This window comes from Oncorhynchus tshawytscha, linkage group LG13 (genome assembly GCF_018296145.1).
Source record: "Oncorhynchus tshawytscha isolate Ot180627B linkage group LG13, Otsh_v2.0, whole genome shotgun sequence".
Classification (NCBI taxonomy): Eukaryota; Metazoa; Chordata; class Actinopteri; order Salmoniformes; family Salmonidae; genus Oncorhynchus; species Oncorhynchus tshawytscha.
This window is the reverse complement of record NC_056441.1, coordinates 26,564,891-26,591,520: the sequence shown is the minus strand read 5'-3', so window position 1 is coordinate 26,591,520 and position 26,630 is coordinate 26,564,891. Positions and strand designations below refer to the sequence as shown.

Here is a 26,630-nt window from a genome sequence, read left to right as displayed (position 1 = left end):
GTTAGAGGAAGGCCCAAACATTGTCAAAGACTCCAGTCACCCTAGTCATAGACTGTTCTCTCTGCTACTGCAAGGCAAGCGGTAGCAAATCCCATCCTGCCTATCTAAAGTCTTCGAAAGCCAAGTTAATAAACAGATCACTGACCATTTCGAATCCCACCATACCTTCTCCGCTGTGCAATCCGGTGTCCGAGACGGGTTGCACCACGGGTGCACCTCAAGGTTAAACGATATCATAACCGGCGTCGATAAAAGACAGTACTGTGCAGCCGTCATCATCGACCTGGCCAAGGCTTTCGACTCTGTCAATCACCGTATTCTTATTGACAGACTCAATAGCCTTGGTTTTTCTAATGACTGCCTTGCTTGGTTCACCAACTACATTTCAGACAGAGTTCAGCGTGTCAAATCGTAGGGCATGTTGTCCGGACCTCTGGCAGTCTCTATGGGTGTACCACAGGGTTCAATTCTCGGGCCGACTCTTTTCTCTGTATATATGATGTCGCTCTTGCTGCGGGCGATTCCCTGATCCACCTCAACGCAGAAAACACCATTCTGTATACTTCTGGCCCTTCCTTGGACACTGTGCTAACTAACCTCCGAACGAGCTTCAATGCCATACAACTCTACTTCCGTGGCCTCCCACTGCTCTTAAACGCTAGTAAAACCAAATGCATGCTTTTCAACCGTTCGCTGCCCGCACCCGCCCACCCGTCTAGTATCACCAACCTGGATGATTCCGACCTAGAATATGTGGACAACTATAAATACCTGGGTGTCTGGTTAGACTGTAAACTCTCCTTCCAGACTCATATTAAACAGCTCCAATCCAAAATCAAATCTATAATCGGCTTCCTATTTCGCAACAAAACCTCCTTCACTCACGCAGCCAAACTTACCCTAGTAAAACTGACTATCCTACCGATCCTCGACTTCAGCGATGTCATCTACAAAATAGCTTACAATACTCTACTCAGCAAACTGGATGCAGTCTATCACAGTGCCAGCTGTTTTGTTACCATATACCTTATACCACCCACCACTGCGACCTGTAGGCTCTAGTAGGCTGGCCCTCGCTACATATTCGTCGCCAGACCCACTGGCTCCAGGTCATCTATAGGTCTATGCTAGGTAAAGCCCCGCCTTATCTCAGCTCTCTGGACAACACCCACCCATAGCACACGTTCCAGCAGGTACTGTATATCTCACTTATCATCGCCAAAGTCAATACCTCATTTGGCTGCCTTTCCTTCCAGTTCTCTGCTGCCAGTGACTGGAACGAATTGCAAAAATCGCTGAAGCTGGAGACTTATATTTCCCTCATCAACTTTAAACATCAGCTATCTGAGCAGCTAACCGATCGCTGCAGCTGTACATAGTCCATCTGTAAATAGCCCACCCAATCTACCTACCTCATCCCATACTGTTTTTATTTACGTTTCTGCTCTTTTGCCCACCAGTATCTCTACTTGCACATCATCATCTGCTCATTTATTACTCCAGTGTTAATCTGCTAAATTGTAATTATTCGCTCCTATGGCCTATTTATTGCCTACCTCCTCATGCCTTTTGCACACACTGTATATAGACTTTTTTTTTCCTGTGGCATTGACTTGTTTATTGTGTTATTGGCTTGGTTATTGTTTACTCCATGTGTAACTCTGTGATGTTGTCTGTGTCACACTGCTTTGCTTTATCTTGGCCAGGTCGCAGTTGTAAATGAGAACATGTTCTCAACTAGCCTACCTGGTTAAATAAAGGTGAAACAAATCAAATCAATAAAAAGCGGTACTGGAGCGCCAAGTCTTGGTCCAAGAGGCTTCTAAACAACTTCTACCCCCATGCCATAAGACTCATGAACATCTAATCATATTGCTACACAGACTATTTGCGTTTTCCCCGTCCCCCCCTTCATGTACACCGCTGCTACTCTCTGCACAATCACTTTAATAACTCTACATATTACCTCAATTACCTCGACTAACTGGTTGCCCCGCACATTGACTCTGTACCGGTACACCCTTAAGTCTCACTATTGTCATTTTACTGCTGCTCTTTAGCTACTTGTTACTTTTATATTTTATTCAGATTTTTTAAACTGCATTGATGGTTAGGGGCTTGTAAGTAAGTATTTCAATGTAAGGTTTACACCTGTTGTATTTGGCGCATGTGACTAATACAATTTGATTTGAATTACAGGCTGACAAAATGTAATGACCGCCACAGCCCTAACAGTGACAAACACATGTCATACAGTGTATTTGCTCTCCTATTCTAAATTTGGTTCATTGGCTTTGCCCTTTCACACTGCTCACAGTTAGACTGGCAGGCTTAGGCAAGTTTCCCAGCACATAAAGTGGAACTGGCAATGTTTTTTCAACTTGAAATATGTTCATATACACCCGCAGGAAGAAAATTACATCTTTTTTTGACAAGTTAGATGGGGTAATTTTCTCGTTTTCAAAATTCGTGAAAATTCTATAGCAATATAGACTGGGAAATCCGTCGTGCGTTTCGACAAATAATAGACATTACAGTAAATAAAACCTTATAAAAACGTGTCTTGTCCAGGGTCTGAGTCTACAGATACCGGTGCGCCATAGCCAATCAGAGCTACAGTAGGCCATTAAGCAAATAAGCCATTTGCCACATGGGCCTGCCATCATTCACTTTGAACAGGACTGTGTGTTTACAGGCAGTAGCAACATCGCGACTTTAGATCATTAGAACGCATTTGCCAAAAGCCACAAAATACACCTGAATGGATTTCTGCAAATGTGTAAATACATTACATAAACCTTCTCAGACTTTTTCAGCTAGTTGGCCATTAAAATTGGACTGATAAACTATGGAAAATAGTAGCTTGCTTGTCCTTCTGTAGCTTGCCTGCTAATGTATGCTTGTCCCAAACCACGTTTTGACAACTGAATGGGAACTTGCCTGTCCACCCATTTGATCAATGCCAAATACATTTGATTGACAACTAGCTAAGGGTGTGTTCAAAAATTGCCTGTAGTGTGTCAGAGTGCACTCTGGGTAGTTCATCAATTCAGAATGTTGTCAGATTGACTGTTCGCAAATTCCGAGCGTTCAGAGCGCACACTGCACTATTGACACTGGACACTCTGGCCGAGGAGTAGGGTTGATCTGAGCGTTCAAGCACCCAAGCTAACTGGCTAAATTTGGCTAGCTTGCTAGCAGAGCTGGTTAGGCTGTTTATATGTTATCTAGAACATTTGTGACCAATTTACTTTTTTAAATGACGTTTACTGACACCGGTCATTTTCAGCGAATGCTGCCTGTTTGGAAATTAATCAGTTATTCTGAGCTTTGGCGCAGTCAGATGAGAGTGGTTTGAAATCGGAGTAGATAGCCAGAGTGAATTAACGAACGCAAGAGATATGTTAACTGGATAAGAGTTGCTCAAGTTCAGCATAGCTAGCTAACTAGCACAGCGATTTTAAAAATTTTCCTAGGTAACCAAACGGCACCTGCATCTACAGTTAAAGTTGGAATTTTACATACAGCTTAGCCAAATACATTTAAAATTTCCATCTTAGGTCAGTTAGGATCACCACTTTATTTTAAGAATGTGAAATGTCAGAATAATAGTAGAGTGATTTATTTCAGCTTTTGTTTCATTCGTCACATGAATTTTGGCCCATTCCTCCTGACAGAGCTGGTGTAACTGAGTCAGGTGGGTAGGCCTCCTTGCTCGCACAAGCTTTTTCAGTTCTGCCCACAACTTTTCTATAGGATTGAGGTCAAGACTTTGTGATGGCCACTCCAATCCCTTGACTTTGTTGTCCTTAAAAGCCATTTTGCCACAATTTTGGAAGTATGCGTGGGATCATTGTCCATTTGGAAGACCCATTTGCGACCAAGCTTCAACTTCCTGACTGATATCTTGAGATGTTGCTTCAATATATCCACATAATATTCCCTCATCATGATGTCATCTATTCGGTGAAGTGCACCAGTCCCACCTGCAGCAAAGCACCCCCATAACATGATGCTGCCACCCCCGTGCTTCACGGTTGGGATGGTGTTCTTCGGCATGCAAGCTTCTCCCTTTTTCCTCCAAACATTACCTTTTTCCTCCAAACATTATGGCCAAACAGTTCTATTTTTGATTCATCAGACCAGAGGACATTTTTCCAAAAAGTACGATCTTTGTCCCCATGTGCAGTTGCAAACCGTAGTCTGTTTTTTTATGGCGGTTTTGGAGCAGTGGCTTCTTCCTTGCTGAGCGGCCTTTCTGGTTATGTTGATATAGGACTTGTTTTACTGTGGATATAGATACTTTTGTGCCTGTTTACTCCAGCATCTTCACAGGGTCCTTTGCTGTTGTTCTGGGATTGATTTGCACGTTTCACACCAAAGTACATTCAGCTCTAGGAGACAGAAGGCATCTCCTTCCTGAGTGATATGACAGCTGCGTGGTCCCATGGTGTTTATACTTGCGTACTATTGTTTGTAAAGATGAACGTGGTACCTTCAGGCGTTTGGACATTGCTCCCAAGGATGAACCAGACTTGTGGAGGTCTACAATTTTTTTTCTGAGGTCTTGGCTGATCTCTTTTGATTTTCCCATGATGTCAAGCAAAAAGGCACTGAGTTTGAAGGTAGCCCTTGAAATACATTCACAGGTACACCTCCAATTGACTCAAATTATGTCAATTAGCCTATCAGAAGCTTCTAAAGCCATGACATAATTTTATGGAATTTTCCAAGCTTTTTAAACACACAGTCAACTTAGTGCATGTAAACTTCTGACCCACTGGAATTGTGATACAGTGAATTATAAGTGAAATAATATGTCTGTAAACAATTGTTGGAAAAATTGCACAAAGTAGATGTCCTAACCGACTTGCCAAAAGTATAGTTTGTTAACAACAAATTTGTGGAGTGGTTGAAAAACTAGTTTTAATGACTCCAACCTAAGTGTATGTAAACTTCGGACTTCAACTGTAGATATAGCCACCGAAAAACGATATGAGGGGAAAAACGATGAGGGGAAAAAGTCGGTCCCTCATGACATCCTCCCAGCAACAAGCTAGCTAATGCTAAGCTCTGTGTTTTTGAAGAGCTACATAAATATATATGCTAGCCTATTAGCCAAGTTATGACTGACTTGTGATCATTGCCCTTGTTAATTTGAATGTATTGACATTCCCAGCCTTAGTTACATTCGTCCGGTTTTGACCAAAATGTTATGTCATTGAAACTGAATCAATGTACCAGGCCAGCTTTAATTTACAACCTGATAACAATATTGTTTGTACTACCAAGAAATGTATTGGTGAATTATATTAATCATGCATTGAACTGCATCCATTTATTCTGCCAACAATGCCTTACTGTACGTCATGTAATTTTCTGTCAAATAGAACCTATTTTTAAAACTTTACATGAAGTTGGTTTTGTAGCATAAACTGTGAATTGAATCTTTTTGGCTGACTTTAGCATTGTCTCTTTGTTTCATCTCTGCAAAGTACTTAAAACGCTGACAGTTCCACTTCAAGTAATAGCCCTGATGACAGAGGCATACACATACACATACATGACTTTGCAATATTAATATCAATGTACAATTATTAAATCTCTGCAAAGCCCTGGCTATAGTCTACACTACCCCTCATCTTCCTCCTCCTCCTACTCCACATCCCTCCCTTTTGTTTTCTCTCATGAACCGAACAAGTGAGGGACCTGCTGTAAATTAATAGAGGACTTGTCTACAGTCTCCAGGGCCCCTGGTGTGTTCAACTCAACTGTAAGAAAATGAATTTTCAGCTTCATGTGCTTAATACAATTTATTAACATTGGCAAGGAGTATGTTCTTTTAAAATAGAAAGAAAAGAAACAAGCAACTGGTGCAAAGGTCTGTTTGTTCTGATCGAATAACACACACACACACAGGCAGCTTTCTGCCAGACTCATCCCTTTTCTAGGTCAATGAACAGAGAGAGAGGTCTCTGGTAAGGCTCCTTCACAAACAACATAGTTCCTTCGGAAAGTATTCAGACCCATTGACTTTTTCCACATTTTGTTAGGTTACAGCCTTATTCTAAAATTGATTCAATTGTTTTATTTCCTCATCAATCTACACACAATACCGCATGACAAAGCAAAAATAGTTTAAAAAAAATGTTTTTGCTAATGTTATAAGAAATAACTGAAAAATCACATTTACATAAATATTCAGACCCTTTACTCAGTAACTTGTTGGAGCACCCTTGGAAGCGATTACAGCCTTGAGTCTTCTTGGATATGACGCTACAAGCTTGACAAACCTCTATTTGGGGTGTTTCTCCCATTCTTCACTGCGGATCCTCTCAAGCTCTGTCAGGTTGGATGGGAGTGTCGCTGTACAGCTATTTCCAGGTCTCTCCAGAGATGTTAGATTGGATTCAAGTCCGGGCTCTGGCTGGGCCACCCAAGGACATCCAGAGACTTGTCCCGAAGCCACTCCTGCATTGTCTTGGCTGTGTGCTTAGGGTTGTTGTCCTGTTGGAAGGTGAACCTTCACCCCAATCTGAGGACCTGAGCACTCTGTAGCAGGTTTTCATTAAGGATCTCTGTACTTTGCACCGTTCATCTTTGCCTCGATCCTGACTAGTCTCCCAGTCCCTGCCGCTGAAAAACATCCCCACAGCATGATGCTGCCAAAGTAGAGATGGTGGCAGGTTTCCTCCAGACGTGATGCTTGGCATTCAGGACAAAGAGTTCAATCTTGGTTTCATCAGACCAGAGAATCTTGTTTCTCATGGTCTGAGAGTCTTCAGGTGCCTTTTGGAAAACTCCAAGCAGGCTGTCATGTGCCTTTTACTGAGGAGTGGCTTTCATCTGGCCACTCTACCATAAAGGCCTGATTGATGGAGTGCTGCAGAGATGGTTGTTCTTCTGGAAGGTTGTCCCATTTCCACAGAGGGACTTTAGAGCTCTATCAGAGTGACCAACGGGTTCTTGGTCCCCTCCCTGACCAAGGCCCTTCTCCCCCAGATTGCTCAGTTTGGCCGGGCGGACAGCTCTAAATTGGTGGTTCCAAACATCTTCCATCTAAGAATGATGGAGGCCACTGTGTTCTTAGGGACCTTCAATGCTGCAGACATTTTTTGGTACCTGTCCCCAGATCTGTGCCTCGACACAATCCTGTCTCGGAGCGCTACGGACAATTCCTTCAACCTCATGGCTTGGTTTTTGCTCTGACATGCACTGTCAACTGTGGGACCTTACATAGACAGGTGTGTGCCTTTCCAAATCATGTCCGAACATTTAAATTTATCACAGGTGGACTCCAATCAAACCTCTCAAGGATCATCAATAGAAACAGGATGCACCTGAGATCAATTACTATGAAATATGAAAATAGCACATATGGAATCATGTAGTAACCAAAAAAGTGTTAAACAAATCAAACTATATATTAGATTTTAGAATCTTCAAAGTAGCCACCCTTTGCCTTGATGACAGTTTTGCACACTCTTGGCATTCTCTCAACCAGCTTAGTGAGGTAGTCACCTGGAATGCATTTCAATGAACAGGTGTGCCTTGTTAAAAGTTAATTTGTGGATGATTTTTTATGCTTTTGAGCCAATCAGTTGTGTTGTGACAAGGTAGGGTTGGTATGCAGAAGATAGACCTATTTGGTAAAAGACCAAATCAATATTATGGCAAGAACACCTCAACATCAACCTTTCAGAGGAGACTGTTTGAATCAGGCCGTCATGATGGAATTGCTGCAAAGAAACCACTACTACCGGACACCAGTAAGAAGAAGAGACTTGCTTGGGCCAAGAAACAAGAGCAATGGACATTAGACCGGTGGAAATCTGTCCTTTGGTCTGATGAGTCCAAATTTGAGATTTTTGGTTCCAACCGCCGTGTCTTTGTAAGAAGCATAGAAGGTGAACAGATTATCTCCGCCTGTGTGGTTCCCTGTGTGAAGCAAGGAGGAGGATGTGGTGGGGGTGTTTTGCTGGTGACACTGTCTGTGATTTACTTAGAATTCAAGGCACACTTAACCAGCATAGCTATCACAGCATTCTGCAGTGATACGCCATCCCATCTGGTTTGGGCTTAGTGGGACTATAATTTATTTTTCAACAGGACAATGACCAAACACACCTCCAGGCTGTGTCAGGGCTATTTGACCACGAAGGAGAGTGATGTAGTTCAGATGACCTGGCCTCCACAATCACCTGACCTCAACCCAATTGAGATGGTTTGGGATGAGTACCCAACATTTGGCAGGAGGTTAGTGTCCACCTCACTTTGTGGGCAGTGTGCACATAGCTTGTCTTCTCTTGAGAGCAAGGTCTGCCTACAGCAGCCCCCCTCAATAGCAAGGCTATACTCACTGAGTCTGTACATAGTCAAAGTGTTCCTTAATTTTCGGTCAGTCACAGGTATTCTGCCACGGTGTACTGTCTGTTTAGGTCCAAATAGCATTATTTTTGCTCAGTTTTTTTTTTTGTTAAACCTTTCCAAAGTGTCAAGTAATTACCCTTTTTATCATGATTTGGTTGGGTCTAATTGTGTTGCTGTCCTGAGGCTCTGTGGGGTCTGTTTGTGTTTGCCTAGGGGACTCTTCTCCAGTTTCATCTCTCTGTAGGTGATGGCTTTGTTATCCTCTACGCAATAAGTGTCCTTCCACCGGGACGTTTGAGCTGATTAGCATGACGTTGTCAGTAACAATAACATTTCCCAGGACATAGACATGTCTTATATGGGCAGAAAGCTTAAATTATTGTTAATCTAACTGGATTGTCCAATTTACAGTAGCTATTACAGTGAAAAAATACCACGCTATTGTTTGAGGAGAGTGCACAACAACAACACTTTTATCACCACAACTGGTTTGATACATTCACCGCTTAATGTACTTACATTTAGTAATCTTGCTCTGATTTGTCATCCTGAGGGTCCCAGAGATAAAACGCTAGCGTAGTTTTGTTTGATAAAATCTATTTTAATATATAATATAGGAACTGTGTTCTAAACTTTGAACCCCTGCTGTTTCTGGCCCCACACCCACACCGCCCGGCCATCTAGATGTGTGAAGGATAGTGTCTTTTCTGTAGGGAAGCTAATTTTCCATCATGTATGACTTTCCTGGGAGGGTGTAAACTTAAAAATGTGTATTACCATATAATTTTTGTATGTTCTCTATAGTTATGTACTTAAATGTATAAATTGACCAATTCGGCAAATTTGGACACACTTGATACAAAATGTTTGGATTTTTGCAAGGCTTCACTGGATCAGTCTGACACTTTGCACATGGACTGCAAAATCTAAATTGCGCCTAAACTGCAATATTATATTATGGTCTTTCTCTTGCATTAGAAATAAAGCAATTCACACATCTGGTACCAGATGTAATGTGTTATATTCTCCTACGTTAATTTCACATTTCCACAAACTTCAGTGTTCCTTCCTCAAATGGTATTAAGAATATGCATATCCTTGCTTCAGGTCCTGAACTACAGGCAGTTAGGTTTGGGTATGTAATTTGCAAAAACGGGTCCCATCCTTAAGGCCAGGCACCACAGTCAAAAATTGAGATTTTACTTCCATCTGTCATCCCATGCATCCCATGTTGGGATATTTTGCAACTATAACTTTCATACTATCATAAATTATACAAATACATTGGCAATAATGTATATAAATACTTTATTTGTATCACTTTATCCCAACTCCATCAACTACACCTACCATAAATGTAGAACTTCAACCGCTATTTTTAAAACTCCATGTTGAATCATATATCATTCAAAAGCTTGTTTTCCGGAGCATGTGATTAGCTAATCCATACATGGCCAAATCCTTTGTAGAGGTAGTGCATCGTGCTGAAAGATTAGTAATTTACTGACATCTGATTGGTTACTGGCATTTAAAGGCCTTTTTCAGAAACCTGATTGGTTAAAATGCCTCACATGCCGCGCAGCACTTCCTTGTTTGAAAATATCTCCAGCGAAGAATCTACGTAAAGAGAGACAAATTAGAAAATCGCAAAGAATATACCTACAGTATGTGAATAAAAATAGGCGATCTCAGTAAGCCAATGCGAGAAAAGCAGTGAATTAAATAAAAAATGTGCCTGATCAGCCAATCGAGGCAGTGGCAGTGCAGGAGGTAGCCAGAAGCAGCGCGTTGAGACGCAAATTAGTTGAGATGAAGATGACAACTAGCAGCGGCCAAGCAGACAGCAGACAGCCAACAATGGCTTTTATTCCACATGTCACAAATAAACCAACTTGTACATGATTTGATTTGCCCTAAGCGTCTAAACACTGGACTGAAAATCACCATAGACACCACCAACCAGTGATTATGTAATTCTGTCATGATAGAATGTGCAGACTATGAAGGTGATCATGATGAATTTAGGAGGAGTGTTTACACTTCCTCCAGGCTGCAGGAGTGCTCCAGGGGTGATGATGCATTTGATATACATGTGAGGATATTCCTTCTCGCCCATGAACTTGTAAATCAAATCAAATCAAATCAAATTTTATTTGTCACATACACATGGTTAGCAGATGTTAATGCGAGTGTAGCGAAATGCTTGTGCTTCTAGTTCCGACAATGCAGTAATAACCAACAAGTATTCTAACTAACAATTCCAAAACTACTGTCTTACAGTGTAAGGGGATAAAGAATATGTACATAAGGATATATGAATGAGTGATGGTACAGAGCAGCATAGGCAAGATACAGTAGCTGATATCGAGTACAGTATATACATATGAGATGAGTATGTAAACAAAGTGGCATAGTTAAAGTGGCTAGTGATACATGTATTACATAAGGATACAGTCGACGATATAGAGTACAGTATATACGTATGCATATGAGATGAATAATGTAGGGTATGTAAACATTATATAAGGTAGCATTGTTTAAAGTGGCTAGTGATATATTTACATCATTTCCCATCAATTCCCATTATTAAAGTGGCTGGAGTTGAGTCAGTGTCAGTGTCAGTGTGTTGGCAGCAGCCACTCAATGTTAGTGGTGGCTGTTTAACAGTCTGATGGCCTTGAGATAGAAGCTGTTTTTCAGTCTCTCGGTCCCAGCTTTGATGCACCTGTACTGACCTCGCCTTCTGGATGATAGCGGGGTGAACAGGCAGTGGCTCGGGTGGTTGATGTCCTTGATGATCTTTATGGCCTTCCTGTAACATCGGGTGGTGTAGGTGTCCTGGAGGGCAGGTAGTTTGCCCCCGGTGATGCGTTGTGCAGACCTCACTACCCTCTGGAGAGCCTTACGGTTGAGGGCGGAGCAGTTGCCGTACCAGGCGGTGATACAGCCCGCCAGGATGCTCTCGATTGTGCATCTGTAGAAGTTTATGAGTGCTTTTGGTGACAAGCCGAATTTCTTCAGCCTCCTGAGGTTGAAGAGGCGCTGCTGCGCCTTCTTCACGATGCTGTCTGTGTGAGTGGACCAATTCAGTTTGTCTGTGATGTGTATGCCGAGGAACTTAAAACTTGCTACCCTCTCCACTACTGTTCCATCGATGTGGATAGGGGGTGTTCCCTCTGCTGTTTCCTGAAGTCCACAATCATCTCCTTAGTTTTGTTGACGTTGAGTGTGAGGTTATTTTCCTGACACCACACTCCGAGGGCCCTCACCTCCTCCCTGTAGGCCGTCTCGTCGTTGTTGATAATCAAGCCTACCACTGTTGTGTTGTCCGCAAACTTGATGATTGAGTTGGAGGCGTGCGTGGCCACGCAGTCGTGGGTGAACAGGGAGTACAGGAGAGGGCTCAGAACACACCCTTGTGGGGCCCCAGTGTTGAGGATCAGCAGGGTGGAGATGTTGTTGCCTACCCTCACCACCTGGGGGCGGCCCGTCAGGAAGTCCAGTACCCAGTTGCACAGGGCGGGGTCGAGACCCAGGGTCTCGAGCTTGATGACAAGCTTGGAGGGTACTATGGTGTTGAATGCCGAGCTGTAGTCGATGAACAGCATTCTCACATAGGTATTCCTCTTGTCCAGATGGGTTGTACTTGGTTATGCAGCTCTAAAGAAAATAAGCAAAGTCCTAGGGATTGCTTCCTTGCTTCTCAGCTCATATCAGAGACATGACAGGAGAATGACAGGTAAATAAAAAGGGAGAGTGGCCCAATATATGGTGACTTGCTGTGTGTAAATAATATTTATTTCTTTGCTCCAGCAAATTTATTCAAAGTTAATAAAACAGAGTGATAAGAAAACATAACTATACAATGAGACTGTAACATAGACCTAAACTGTCATATGGCTGTAGCCTAATGTGATTAGTGAGAAATAAGCTTTACATAAAGTAAAACCATGCTGATATGCTAATATTTATGTCGGGTATCATGCTGATATTTAAACCATGGAGGCCATACATTTTAATAGAGAGGTTGCACATAAAATGGTACCTGTATATCATAGGATGTCAAATGATAACCTCCTCAAAAGAATGTAGCACGGAGGAACCCAGAATTCAAATGAATGTCTGAACTCTGTAATATGGTTGCGATGCCCCAAAACTGTCTTCGTGTGCAAAAGCCGCACTGACAGAGCAGCCAGTATGGCAGTAGTCACATTTAATGAGGGGGAGCCACTGCTATATCAAATTTGATGAACAAATTGTGGTTTGACAGCACTTTGGTGACACTGGATGCAATTACAGAAGCTGCTTCAATGGAGTGTGCCAATCGTAGGTGTAGGTCCCATATCACAGTCAAGGAAGTAAAGAGGGACCAGCAACAACTCAAAGAGGGCCTTACATATGGGGCAGGCATGGCTGATAAGTGTTCTGCACATTGAGGGCCTTACATATGGGGCAGGCATGGCTGATAAGTGTTCTGCACATTGAGGGCCTTACATATGGGGCAGGCATGGCTGATAAGTGTTCTGCACATTGAGGGCCTTACATATTGGGCAGGCATGGCTGATAAGTGTTCTGCACATTGAGGGCCTTACATATGGGGCAGGCATGTGTGTGTTTGGAAATTTCCCCCAAGGATGAACCAGACTTGTGGTGATCTACAATTTTTTTTCTGAGGTCTTGGCTGATTTTTTTTATTTCCCATGATGTCAAGCAAAGAGGCACTGCGTTTGAAGGTAGGCCTTGAAATACGTCCACAGTTACACCTCCAATTGACTCAAATGATGTCAATTAGCCTATCAGAAGCTTCTAAAGCCATTACAAAATTTTCTGGAATTTTCCAAGCTGTTTAAAGGCACAGTCAACTTAGTGTATGTAAACTTCTGACCCACTGGAATTGTGATACAGTGAATTATAAGTGAAATAATATGTATGTAAACAATTGTTGGAAAAATTACTTGCACAAAGTAGATGTCCTAACCGACTTTCCAAAAGTATAGTTTGTTAGCAAATTTGTGGAGTGGTTGAAAAACTAGTTTTAATGACTCCAACCTAAGAGTATGTAAACTTCCAACTTCAACTGTATATTATCATCAGGTGAATGATAGTGGCAAGGAGAAGTAATCAACATTTAAAATGAAAGGTCATTGGAAGAGAAAATGTGAACTCTAACATAGTCTTTTAGCTAGAAACGTATCTTGGCGGCATAGGGAACATTTTGCTCTTATTAAGCCAATTTTCTGTGATTCTACAACTTTTTTCCATTGATTCTGGGAGAAAATGTTGCAGTTTTAAAGCTAATCTCCAGCAATTACACACTGTTCACAGTTTTACAGCTTATTTCCTGCTATTCTATGCATTTTGTCATGACTAACGCTGTGTTTCATTGCTCAAACATAACAAAATGGCCATGTGCCCTGAATGCCCGGTTTTTGTCATTTGATTCTCCCTGACTTTCTAGCTTTTATTTCGTTGTTAGTTCTCAAATATGATATTATTAAAAAATGATATAGTGCAATGTCTTTTCTGCATGTTTTCTATCTGTTTTTAGTCATTTAAATTGACACTAACAGTTTTTCCATGTTTTATCGTACCACTTAAACAGCCCGCCTAATAATTTTCTACCTCGGCAGAGCCCAGTTTCAAAACTCCTCCTCTAGCTCACTGCCCAGGTGTGTATCCCCTCGACCTCTGAACTAAACACCAAACACACAGTGCCTCAAAAACACACACCTAGCTGCAGAGACAGCCATTCTGATCAGGGGGTCAAAACTCTCACACCATCTGCAGTGCCCTTGTGAGATCTGTGTGTGTGTGTGGTACCTGGTGTTTAGTTCAGTGTGTGTGTCTGTGCGTGTGTGTGTGTGCAACATAAGGACACAATGATTGTTCCTTCCAGGATTTCATAACATCTCAAGTTTTCCCATCCAAACTTTTTTCCAAACTCTACAGCTCTGCACAGGGACACTCCAAAGCCCTGAGGTTTGATAACTCTAAACAAGTACTTTGGAAACTTTAATATCTTCTACAGCAGCCAGGGGACCCAGCCCTCCCTTAGGTCCAGTTCCTTATTGAAGAGGGGGCCTTTATAAAGTCATGCTATAACAGAGGCGGTTATCATTAAGAATGCAGGATATAGTCAGTAGTACATCTTCCAACACATTCATTACAACAGGGATTATTATTTGAATATGATGGGAGAGGGAGAGGGACGGATAAAAAGTTAAAGAAATGCAGATAAGGGAGGGGAGGAGGTGGTGAAGGAGAAAGGGTAAGATAGGGAGACAGAAGAGAAAGAACTGAAAAGGAAAATGATAAGAAATTGCTTCTTGTGGCCCTCTTCCAATGATTTACCCCAAAGCTATGGGCGAAACTCATAAGTTAGCGACTCGAGAGGGATGTTTTTGTTCCGTGGGATTGGTCCAACTGTCATCTCCATCTTCAAAGACAGTCGTTGACACTCTGCCAGTGCTGCCAGAACATATCATGCAAGTAAACTTTGACCCAGGGACTTTGCTGCTGATTCCATTGCCATGGTTACAGCTGCACACAGCAGGAATCAGGACAACTCACCAGTGTTTTTTTCTGTTATTTTCCGTCGCTGTCAATGCCAGCATCAACTTCAACTGTCATCAATCAGAGTGGTGGGCAGGTCAGGCCAGACTGGCAGTTTGATGCCTAGCGAATTATCATTAGAGATACTTGGCTGAGCAACAAAGTAAACATACATTCAGATAGAGGTGAGGTGAGGAATATTCATAAAGAACTATTCATGAACTTTTAGCTCTCTGGCTTTAGCGGAGCAAGTGGTATCTGACAGAAGCAATCAGAGAGCAGGTGGCAGTTCTGGGAGATGCTACATGGACAGAGATCACATCACATCAGAACTACTGACACTTAATGGACAGACATCCCAGCAGAGTTGTTGTCTGTGGTGTATATCTCCTCTCAGGTAGCATCAAAGATTTGTATAACTAAACCAAGATAGACCACAGGTTGTCGTTTCCAATGGGAACAAATGAGTCAAAGTGGGTAGAACAAGCAAGGAGGTGGGCAGAGCCAAGCACGAGCTAGTGATGTCCTCTTGGCGCATTCTAGTATACATCTGCATATTTCCATTAGTGAACGCCTACTCTGTGAAGTGTGCATGTGTAATAACTCAATTCACCTTTGCACTCCTTCTAAACGGTGCAATTTAAAAAACACTTTTGCAAAGGGTGAAGTCCACAAAACTTAGTCCACTCTGTTCATAACAGATTCTAGATTCTAGAACAGAAAACTGTATTGAGATCAAATGTTTAGTCGATGAGAAAATGTGCATAATGTCGGGCAAAATCCATCTTGTTACATCTTCTCTCACTGCCACCAGTAGGTTTCCTCTCACTACCATATTTGGTAGTGAGTGGTAATGCCAACCGGATGCTTCACATTTACACATCCGTCTCATTGTTCTATCTGTGGTAGCATCCTACTACATCTACACCCCCACAGCCACTCCAAATAAACAGATGACAGACACTAAAACTCTCTCACCCTTCTGCTGTGTAGCTCCAAAGTGATCCGTTTAATCATATTGGCAGTGATTTCTTCTCCATCAGTCTGAGCAAATGATCCCTAACAAAACCCATAAAGAATATGAATGATTTGGACTGATGTGGAATTTCAATTAGTTAGTTCTTACGAATGTGTTTGTTGGACAAAAGTGACACTTGCCAGACTCTTGATTAGAGACACAACAAAGTGTGTGCACCATGTAGGAAATATAGTGTTATTTGAGAGAGAGAGAGAGAGAGAGAGAGAGAGAGAGAGAGAGAGAGAGAGAGAGAGAGAGAGAGAGAGAGAGATTATGTGCTGTAATGATGCCTCAGTGTATTGACTCTCCAGGTGCTGTGTACCCACACCTGCCAACATTATAGCCCCTATATCCTCTAGCTCAGGGTTTTCCTAACTGTTCTTGCCCAGGGACCCCCACCCAGGAAACCCACATCATACGTTAGCAAAATAAAAATACATATATCATCATCAGGTGAATGATTTTGGCAAGGAGAAGTAATCAACATAATCAATTTAAAATGAAATTATTTGGTAGATCGTTTTTCATTATTTTGACCTCCCCACAGGTCATTGGAAGAGGAAGTGTAAACTCTAACATAGTCTATTAACTTAAATCTGATCTTCCAGTCAGTTGTTTGTCTGAATGCAGGCGTCACAGAAACAAATAACTGACCATGGCTATCTGGATCACTAAGTTGATTACAGATTCGGAGTTGTTTTTTCTTCTTGTGTTAAGTAAGCGCGTCATACCCCAAAGACAGGTAGTGTTGGGCTAATTGACACACAGCCATCTGTCTAACATGGTGGCCTGGTGGTGTTCAGGGACTCAGCAACACATCAGTTAGCTAGCTACCACCTGGAGAAGCACAGCGACAGATGAACAGAGCTGAGACAGGATCCCCCTCCTTCCTGTTTAACATTGGCCCCTGCAGGTCGGGGGCGTCGAGCGGTCGGGGAATGCTGTCAGCTCCGTTTAGGGAGTGTGGTGGTGATGGGTGTCATGGCGATGGCAGGTGAACGCGAGGAGCGGTCGTGGGCGATCAGCGTCAGAGACGAGGCGAGGCACCGTGATGATATGACAACAGGTCTAACTGACGACCACCTCCGTGACCGAGAGACCTCCCTGTCTCTAACTAGCTGAACCACTGTCTGGCAGTCTACCTGTCTGTGAAAAGCTCAAACTCTAAAGGATACTTCTGAAAGTGAGCACACAAAGCTGACAGGTCTGCCCCTTGTAGTGCACACACACAAACACACACTGTGGCATGCACACAAACCCTCTGTCTTTCTCTCTCACACTCACACACACGTTCTCTCTTTCAAACACACAGACTCACACTCACAGTGAACGTCCCCGCCAGTCAGTGTTTTATTGCTGAATTTTACAGTAAAATGGTCCGTTTCAAGTTCCCTGCTGGACAGACAGAAATAAAATAACAACATCATGTGAAAACTCGCCAATTCCTTGGCTGTTTGATCCAAACACACACACACACAAACACACACACACACACACACACACACACACACAGTGAAAGTGCCATCCACTGACGGACTGAGATGCTTTTAGGGACTATAGAGAACAATGGTATTTAACTGGGAGGCTGGGACATTAACGTCTGTCAGGAACAACACAGCTTTACTCCATCTCTCCCCTCCTCACACTCCTTGCATCTCTTCTCCTCACACTTCCTCCATTCTACCAATCAGCTCAGCGCCCTATGAGAAAATATACTTCTCTGCCAAACATCCCCACTGTCGAGACCCAGCCCCCTACCGGGAACGATAAGAAGAAATCACCTTTAGACAAAAGGAGAAATAAAATATATATTTGAGTGACTCAGAGAAGTCCTATACAAAAGGCAGCAGAGCTTTGCCAAGTCCTATGCCTATGTCCAGCTGAACTGATGGAATGTTTCAGAGGCCACCACAAAGGTCCTCAACTCTGGTGATTAAATGTCAAGCACCTTCAAATTCATGTTGAACACTCAAACCGGCTGCAAAAAGCCACAGCTGCAGCATTGCCAATAAATAGAGTACCAGTCAAACGTTTGGACACACCTACTCATTCAAGGGTTTTTCTTTCTTTCTTTCTTTATTCCTACTATTTTCTACATTGTAGAATAATCGTGAAGACTTCAAAACTATGAAATAACACAAATAGAGTCATGTAGGAACCGAAAATTGTATTAACAAATCAAAATATATTTTTTATTTGAGGTTCTTCAAATAGCCACCATTTGCCTTGATGACAGCTTTGCACACTCCTGGCATTCTCTCAACCAACTTTATGAGGTAGTCACCTGGAATGGATTTCAATTAACAGGTGTGCCTTGTTGAAAGTTCATATGTGGAATTTATTTCCTTCTTAATACGTTTGAGCCAATCAATTTTGTTGTGACAAGGTAGGGGTGGTATATAGCCCTATTTGGTGAAAGACCAAGTCCATATTATGGCAGGAACCGCTCGAATAAGCAAAAAGAAAGGACAATCCATCATTACTTTAAGACATGAAGGTCAGTCAATATGGAACATTTCTTCAAGTGAAGTCGCAAAAACCATCAAGCGCTATGATGAAACTGGCTCTCATGAGGACCGCCACAAGAAAGGAAGACAAAGAGATATCTCCGCTGCAGAGGATAAGTTCAATAGAGTTAACTGCACCTCAGATTGCAGCCCAAATAAATGCTTCACAGAGTTCAAGTAACATACACATCTCAACATCAACTGTTCAGAGGACACTGTGTGAATCAGGCCTTCATGGTCGAATTTCTGCAAAGAAACCATTACTAAAGGAAACAAATAAAAGAACATACTTGATTGGACCAAGAAACACGAGCAATGGATATTAGACCCGTAGAAATCTGTCTAAATTTTGTGATATATGGTTCTAAACACCGTGTCTTTGTGAGACGCAGAGTAGTTGAACAGATGATCTCTGCATGTGTGGTTCTCACTGTGAAGCATGGAGGAGGTGGTGTGATGGTGCTTTTCTGGTGGTGACACAGCATTCTGCAGTTATACACCATCAATTCTGGTTTGCGCTTAGTGGGACTATCATTTGTTTTTCATCAGGACAAAATATAAAATGTATTTTGATTTATTTAACACTTTTTTGGTCAATAAATAATTCCATTTGTGTTATTTCATAGCAGTAATACAACCCTTGAATGGGAATGGTGTACTGTATGTTGGGTCGCAACCTGAATGACGAACCTTAGAACTATATGAAGAAGTGCTAAACGTTGTGGCAATTAAACTGTGTGTGGTCGGGTAATAGGGAAAGCTTTGGTGAGTCATTCTATCTGTCTGCTTGACGGCTTCGCAGTGAGGCCGTTTCTCTCAGCGTGTGTTGACCCGTCCGTTTGAGGGAGGGAAGAAGGCGGTCCGTGTCTAAAGATGTCTTAAAGCCGTCTGTCCATTAAAGCTGTCTCATTTAAAAAGTGACTCTCTCTCTCTCTAGTCAGGTGAAGAAGAGTCAGGGCTAGACAGATGAAAATCTTCATATGGATGGAAGAAAGAGTACAGTTCAGCAAAGAAAAGCCTAAAAATATAACAAGGTAGCCCGGCTGGTCATAATATGTGATAGACCAATCCGAGAAACTTCCATCCCTCTTCTCTCTGTGTGTGTTTGTGCTCCCATGTTCTCCTTTCCAAGCTGTGTTCCCCAAGAGAGCTTTGTGAGTGTTGAATCATTTTCTGTATGATGAAAGATCTGTCCAATCCACACCACAGTATCCAGCACAGCCAACACTTCTATCCCCTCGTCCTTGGTATAACCCCAAACCTGGCGCCCACCCACCTTCTCCCATCAGAGTGTGTTCCCATGTGGTTTCCCTTCCCACGGTCACCTTCTACACCCCCAATCACGGTGTGTTTCACACTGACTGCATGTCAGTACTGGGAGAGAGTTGGAGACATAGGGTCCTGCCAGATTAAATTACCTTCTCTCCTACTATAACTCCTCCATGCAACACACACACACACATACACGGGTGCTGCTATGCAGTGATCTGACAAGGAGTGCTTTTACAACAGCAAAACTACTCAATCAGGTAGCACTCAGGGGATGCACCATGCAACTATAGGAAATGAAGCTCTGCTCAATCAGGTATAACTATAGGAAAAGCAAGCCCTGCTCAATCAGGTATAACTATAGGAAAAGCAACCTTGCTCAATCAGGTGTAACTATAGGGAAAACTAGCCCTGCTCAGCCTCGATAAGCTATATGAAAAGCAAGAAGCGAGGAGTAATAGACCCATGTGAGTTAGTGCAATCAGACACAGACAGTCATAAACCATAAACCATAAACAGACCACTGAGGCAGGAAGCGTCACTTCACCGACAGGAACAAAACATTAGGAACAACTTCCCTAATATTGAGTTGCACCCCATTTGGCCTCAAAACAGCCTCAATTCGTCGGGGCATGGACTATACAAGGAGTCGAAAGCGTTCCACAGGGATGCTGGTCCATGTTGAATACAACGGTTCCCACAGTTCTGTCGAGTTGGCTGGATGTCCTTTGGGTGGTGGATCATTCTCGATACACACGGGAAACTGTTGAGCGTGTAAAACCCAGCAGCGTAGCAGTTCTTGACACACTCAAACCGGTGCACCTGGCACCTACTACCATACCCTCTTCAATTAAATATTTTGTCTTGCCCATTCACCCTCTGAATAGTACACATACACAATACATGTCTCAATTGTCTCAAGACTTGAAAACCCTTTTTTAACCTGTCTCCTCCACTTCATCTCAACTAAATTAAGTGGATTCAACAAGTGACATCAATAAGGGATCATAGCGTTCACCTGGATTTGGTGCCAGAGGGCCTGGATGTTGTTTTGGAGGCCACTACATGGGCCCCACCAGTCAAATAATCTAGGGGAAACACTACTATGGAGGGAGTGGGAATGCATACAGCCAGTTATATGCAGTATACTATAACAGTAACTAGTAAAGGTTCTACTTGGCTTGTCTGTAAGTGATACCCAGCAGCGCCAGAGTATTTATAACATACAACTGTCGCATGGAGAATGCTCCCACAGGGTCTGGGTTTCAAATACACTATTTTAGTACATTGAGAGGCACTATTACACTGTCTAAGTACTATGTAATGTCAAGTGAATCTAGACATGGCCAAGCCCCTGCCTTACAAAAAAAAAACTTTCACTGGTAACACTCAGGTTAAGCTGAGCCAGGATTGTCACCAGGGGAATTTTCCCTTTAAAGAAATGTTCCTTCTGAACTAGACAACTGTATATTCTACAATGAAAACGATAAAGATAGTTCACGACCAACACATGTAAAATGGCCCCGGGTGAAATGGCAGCAGTTTTACGGGCGCCATACCAATTGTGCGAATATGTGGGGTTCTTTTGCATTATTTGTAACTTATTTTGTATATAATGTTTCTGCAAATGTATCTTACTGCAAAAAAACAGCTTCTGGATATCTGGACAGCGATCACTCACCTCGGATTAGACAAAGATTTTTTCTTCACCAAGCAGGACGCACAGGACATTCTCCCGACATGGCCAACTTCCCAGTTGTTTTCAAGAGGAAGAGACGCAGGTACAGAGGACACAGAGCGGGATGCCTCGTGAGGATCCACAGAAGGCGTGTGGGAAAGCTGCCGTTACCGTCAATATTACTCGCCATAGTGGAGTCATTGGACAATACATTAGACGAGGTACGATCATGAATATCCTACCAACAGGACATCAAAAACTGTAATATCCTATGTTTCACGGAATTGTGGCTGAATGATGACATGGATATTCAGCTAGCGGGATATACACTGCACCAGCAAGATAGAACAGCAAACCCCGAGGGGGGGGCGATTTGTGCATTTTTGTAAACAACAGCTGGTGCACGAGAATCTTCTGATAAATTGCAGGCCACACTACCCTAGAGAGTTTTCAGCTATACGTTTCGTGGCTGTTTATTTACCACCACAGACAGATGCTGACACTAAGACCGCACAGCTGTATAAGGAAATAAGCAAACAGGAAACCATTCACCCAGAGGCGGCGCTCCTAGTAGCCGGAGACTTTAATGCGGGGAAACTTAAATCAGTTCTACCTAATTTCTATCAACATGTTATTGATAGATGATAGATAACATGTCAAAATGTGCAAGCAGAGGGAAAACAATCTAAATCACCTGTACTCCACACACAGAGATGCATACAAAGTTCTCCCTCGCCCTCCATTTGGTGAATCTGACCACAACTCTATCCTCCTGATTCCTGCTTACAAGCAAAAATTAAAGCAGGATGCATCAGCGACTTGGTCCATAAAAAAGTGGTCAGTAGATGAAGTGCTAAACAACAGGACTGTTTTGCAAACACAGACTGGAACATGTTCTGGGACTCTTCCGATGGCATTGAGGAGTACACCACATCAGTCAATGGCTTTATCAATACGTGCATTGAGGACGTCGTCCCCACAGTGACTGTACGTACATACCTCAACCAGAAGCCATGGCTTACACGCAACATTCGCACTGAGCTAAAGGGTAGAGCTGCCACTTTCAAGGTGTGGAACTCTAACCCGGAAGCTTATAAGAAATCCTGCTATGCCCTGCGACGAACCATCAAACAGGCAAAGCGTCAATTCAGGGCTAAGATTGAATGGTACTACACCAGCTCCGACACTCGTCTTATGTGGCAGGGCTTGCAAACTATTACAGACAGCCAAGAGCTGCCCAGTGACATGAGCCTACCAGATGAGCTAAATCACTTCTATGCTCGCCTCGAGGCAATCAACACTGAGGCATGCATGAGAGTATAAGCTGTTCCGGACGACTGTGTGATCACGCTCTCCGTAGCTGACATGAGTAAGACCTTTAAACAGACCAACATTCACAAAGCTGCGGGGCCAGACGGATTACCAGGACGTGTGATCCAGGCATGTGCTGACCAACTGGCAGGTGTCTTCACTGACATTTTCAACATGTCATTGATTGAGTCTGTAATATCAACATGTTTCAAGCAGACCACCATAGTCCCTATGCCCAAGAACACGAAGGCAACCTGCTTAAATGACTACAGACCCATAGCACTCACGTCCGTAGCCATGAAATGCTTTGAAAGGCTGGTCATGGTTCACATCAACACCAAACCCTAGACAAACACTCCAATTTGCATACCGCCCAAACAGATCCACAGATGATGCGATCTCTATTGCACTCCACACTGCCCTTTCCCACCTGGACAAAAGGAATACCTATGTGAGAATGCTATTCATTGACTGCAGCTCAGCGTTCAGCACCCTAGTACCCTCAAAGCTCATCACTAAGCTAAGTATCCTGGGACTAAACACCTCCCTCTGCAACTGGATCCTGGACTTCCTGACGGGCCGCCCCCAGGTGGTGAGGGTAGGTAGCAACACATCTGCCATGCTGATCCTCAACACTGGAGCCCCCTGGGGGTGCATGCTCAGTCCCCTCCTGTACTCCCTGTTCACCAATGACTGCATGGCCAGGCACGACTCCAACACCATCATTAAGTTTGCAGGCGACACAACAGTGGTAGGCCTGATCACTGATAACGACGAGACAGCCTATAGGGAGGAGGTCAGAGATCTGGCCGGGTGGTGCCAGAGTAACAACCTATCCCTCAATGTAACCAAGACTAAGGAGATGATTGTGGACTACAGGAAAAGGAGGACCGAGCACGCCCCCATTCTCATCGACGGGGCTGTAGTGGAGCAGGTTGAGAGCTTCAAGTTCCTTGTTGTCCACATCCCCAACAAACTAGAATGGTCCAAACACACCAAGACAGTTGTGAAGAGGGCACGACAAAGCCTATTCCCCCTCAGGAAACTAAAAAGATTTGGCATGGGTCCTCAGATCCTCAAAAGGTTCTACAGATGCAACATCAAGAGCATGGTTGCATCACTGCCTGGTATGGCAATTGCTTGGCCTCCGACCACAAGGCACTACAGAGGGTAGTGCGCATGGCCCAGTACATCACTATATCACAATATAATATATACAATATAATATACCCTGATGAAGACAGCTTGGCTGTCGAAACGTTGGTAATTACATTTTTGCATCTGAGCTCCTAGAGTGTGCAGCTCTCTTTTATTTTAGAGCCAGGTCTAAACCTGTTGTATTCGGTACAAGTGACAAATAAACTTTGATTTGATTTCATTTTGATTTGCTGTAAGCCTCCCAGACCTGTCTCTGCAGAATTAAAAACACACATTGTCATTGTATTAGGTATCATGACAATGAAACTGCTGTATAAAGCATTGGACGTCGTATGTAAAAACTGTTCGTGTGCGTGCGTGCGTGACAGCGTTAAATAATAGACGAGTTTGCTTTCAGCAATCAAATCATAACACACAAAGGAACGTGCGGATGTTTTAATCGAATTGACCGTTAACAGAAACAATCCCACCCCACGATGTAGTTTAATCTAAAACAACCGATAACAACATTTATATTCAAATGTAACTGATTGATCATAATCTCTTAATTATATGACAATAACATTACAGAGTGCAGTTCAGAGAATTTGAGTGCGATGTTATTAAACTATTCCAACCTGAGAAATGTTATGCCATGACATTTTTACAATTCTTCACGGACCGTGCCACCGGTAACAAAACATTGTGACACTTGACCCTTCTGTGAAGAATAGACAAATTAACTTAACTCAACAGAGCTAATTTTCCCATAGACTCAAAAAGTGACAGTCTTGAAATGAATGAAAAAAGTAGTTATTGGATATCCTTGTAGGCTAATTTCAACGACTAAAACAATATACTACCTTATTGGAAGTTATCTTCAGTAATTAGACGTGACCGTCCGACCAAATTATGATAACAGCTATGATCACCTTTCATAACATAAAACAAATAAAACGAATAATAGCACTCTAGTTTTCCAATTACTAAATTACATGTTTATTACAGCTTAGAAACATGTGCCCAGTCAGTGCTCACAAATGCCACGGACAGCCCAGCCAACTGTCCTTTCACAGGTGCGCAGCGGTGCAGTTCGTGACTCCCAATAAACAAAACACGTTATTGTCTTTACCTGTTGGCCCTTGGTCCATAGTATCAGTGTAGATCCCGACGACCAGCATCAGTAGAATCACTCCGCTATACATTTTAACGTTTTAGTCCAGCTCCCGTTATCAGACGAAATCCTTGTAGTGAGTGACTGCGGCAGGACTGTTCCAAAGTTGTCCGCTCATTGATGACTGAATTCCTTGCTGAAAAGAGTCAACCCCCATGCAAAACACACTGGCAATTTGAGCCGCTACAGCTGACGTAGGGGCAAAGAACGATAAAAGAAACCTTACTTCACTAAGCGCCGGCAATCAAGTGGTCAAATACAGGTCTACAGCGCCGCCATGCGGTAGCTTTGTATTGCAGCGACACAATCATATCCCCCCAAAAAACATTTTCTCTACAAATTAAACACAGATTTTGTGTGAGTGGAACATCTTATATTAATTAGCATTTTATATTGAAATCAACCATAACCATAACGATGTTCAATGCCTAATTGATATGGATATATGCAAATGTCAATACCTATGTTATACCTCAACAGAATATGCTGTATATACAGTACAGTCTTTATGTATATTTCTTAGCAGCAGAGACAGTGTGGGAGGGAGTTGTAGGCTACTCCAGATGCCTGTGGTGGGTGGGTGAAATGCAGCAGGAGGATAATGAGGGGAAGAGGAAGGTTTGGACACTCCATTGTCACTTACAACTTGGCACTCTGGTTCAATCAACGTAATTTCCACATCATTTCAATGAAATTACATTGAACCAATGTGGAATAGACGTTGAATTGACATCTGTGCCCAGTGGGTAATACCATCACAAGATAACAGGTCAGCAAGAGACTCACCCCCTCTCTCTCTCTCTCTCTCTCTCTTTCTCTCTCGCTCTAGCTCTACCTCTCGTTATACTCTGTCGCTGTACCTCTCTCACTCGCTCACTACACAGACTTCCATACTGGCCTGGAAACCAGCATGAAGAACAAAATGCATGAGAGGAGGGAAATGATGAGGAAACGGAAGAGAGAGAGAGTGGGTAGGCTTGCAGGCATCAGAACCATGGCTCTAGCCAGCCAACCAACTGTAAGGCCAATGCAACAGATGGAGGCTCATAGCAGAATAATGTAATCTATGACACAGGAGTGGTACGTTTCAGGTAATGTAGTAGCTATTTGAAGAGTCTCTACATCCATCTAAACATTACTTAGGCAGTTCTTTGGCTCCAAAGGTGCAGCACTCAACTAAAACGTCTGTAAAATATGCAGACTTTTCTCAGTTACAACGTTGCTCTCTTTTCCTGTGCAAGCATTTGACTCAGATAGTCAGACAAATTACCATACATCTGAATGATGTATATCGAAGATCAGGACACTGTCCTCTTTAGAAAGTTATGAACATAATCAAACTACTTTAGCCGCAGGCACTCCATTTTTCCGATTTGAAAATGTTCCAGAGTCCGTAGAGTCTTAATCTCCTGATGGAAAGCAATCAGCATTTACAGTACTTTAGAAAGCCTGTCACACACAGAACAACACACACACACACACTCACACTCACACACGCACAGACATACACACACACAAGCACTGCTTAGCGGAAGATATGGACAAATGCTACTCGTCTTAGAAATCATTTTCATTGAGCCATTAATGTTGTTTTATTTCACAACATCAATTTTC

The 26,630-nt window shown here is 42.8% G+C and overlaps 1 protein-coding gene across 8 annotated transcripts in view; it reads right to left on the bottom strand.

The window, feature by feature from the left end:
- Positions 1–25,178, bottom strand: part of LOC112265846 (receptor-type tyrosine-protein phosphatase U-like) — a 275,257-nt gene extending 250,079 nt beyond the window's left edge. For 5 of the 8 annotated variants that reach the window (XM_042295482.1, XM_042295484.1, XM_042295485.1 and 2 more), the window contains exon 1: positions 24,975–25,177. In XM_042295482.1, coding sequence (XP_042151416.1) covers positions 24,975–25,047 — 73 coding nt within the window. In that variant the 5' untranslated portion in view covers positions 25,048–25,177. Of the gene's footprint in view, positions 1–24,974 lie in introns of all 8 variants that reach the window. The other 3 variants (XM_042295487.1, XM_042295488.1, XM_042295481.1) reach the window with 2 other exon arrangements.
- Positions 25,179–26,630: the final 1,452 nt, after the last annotated feature.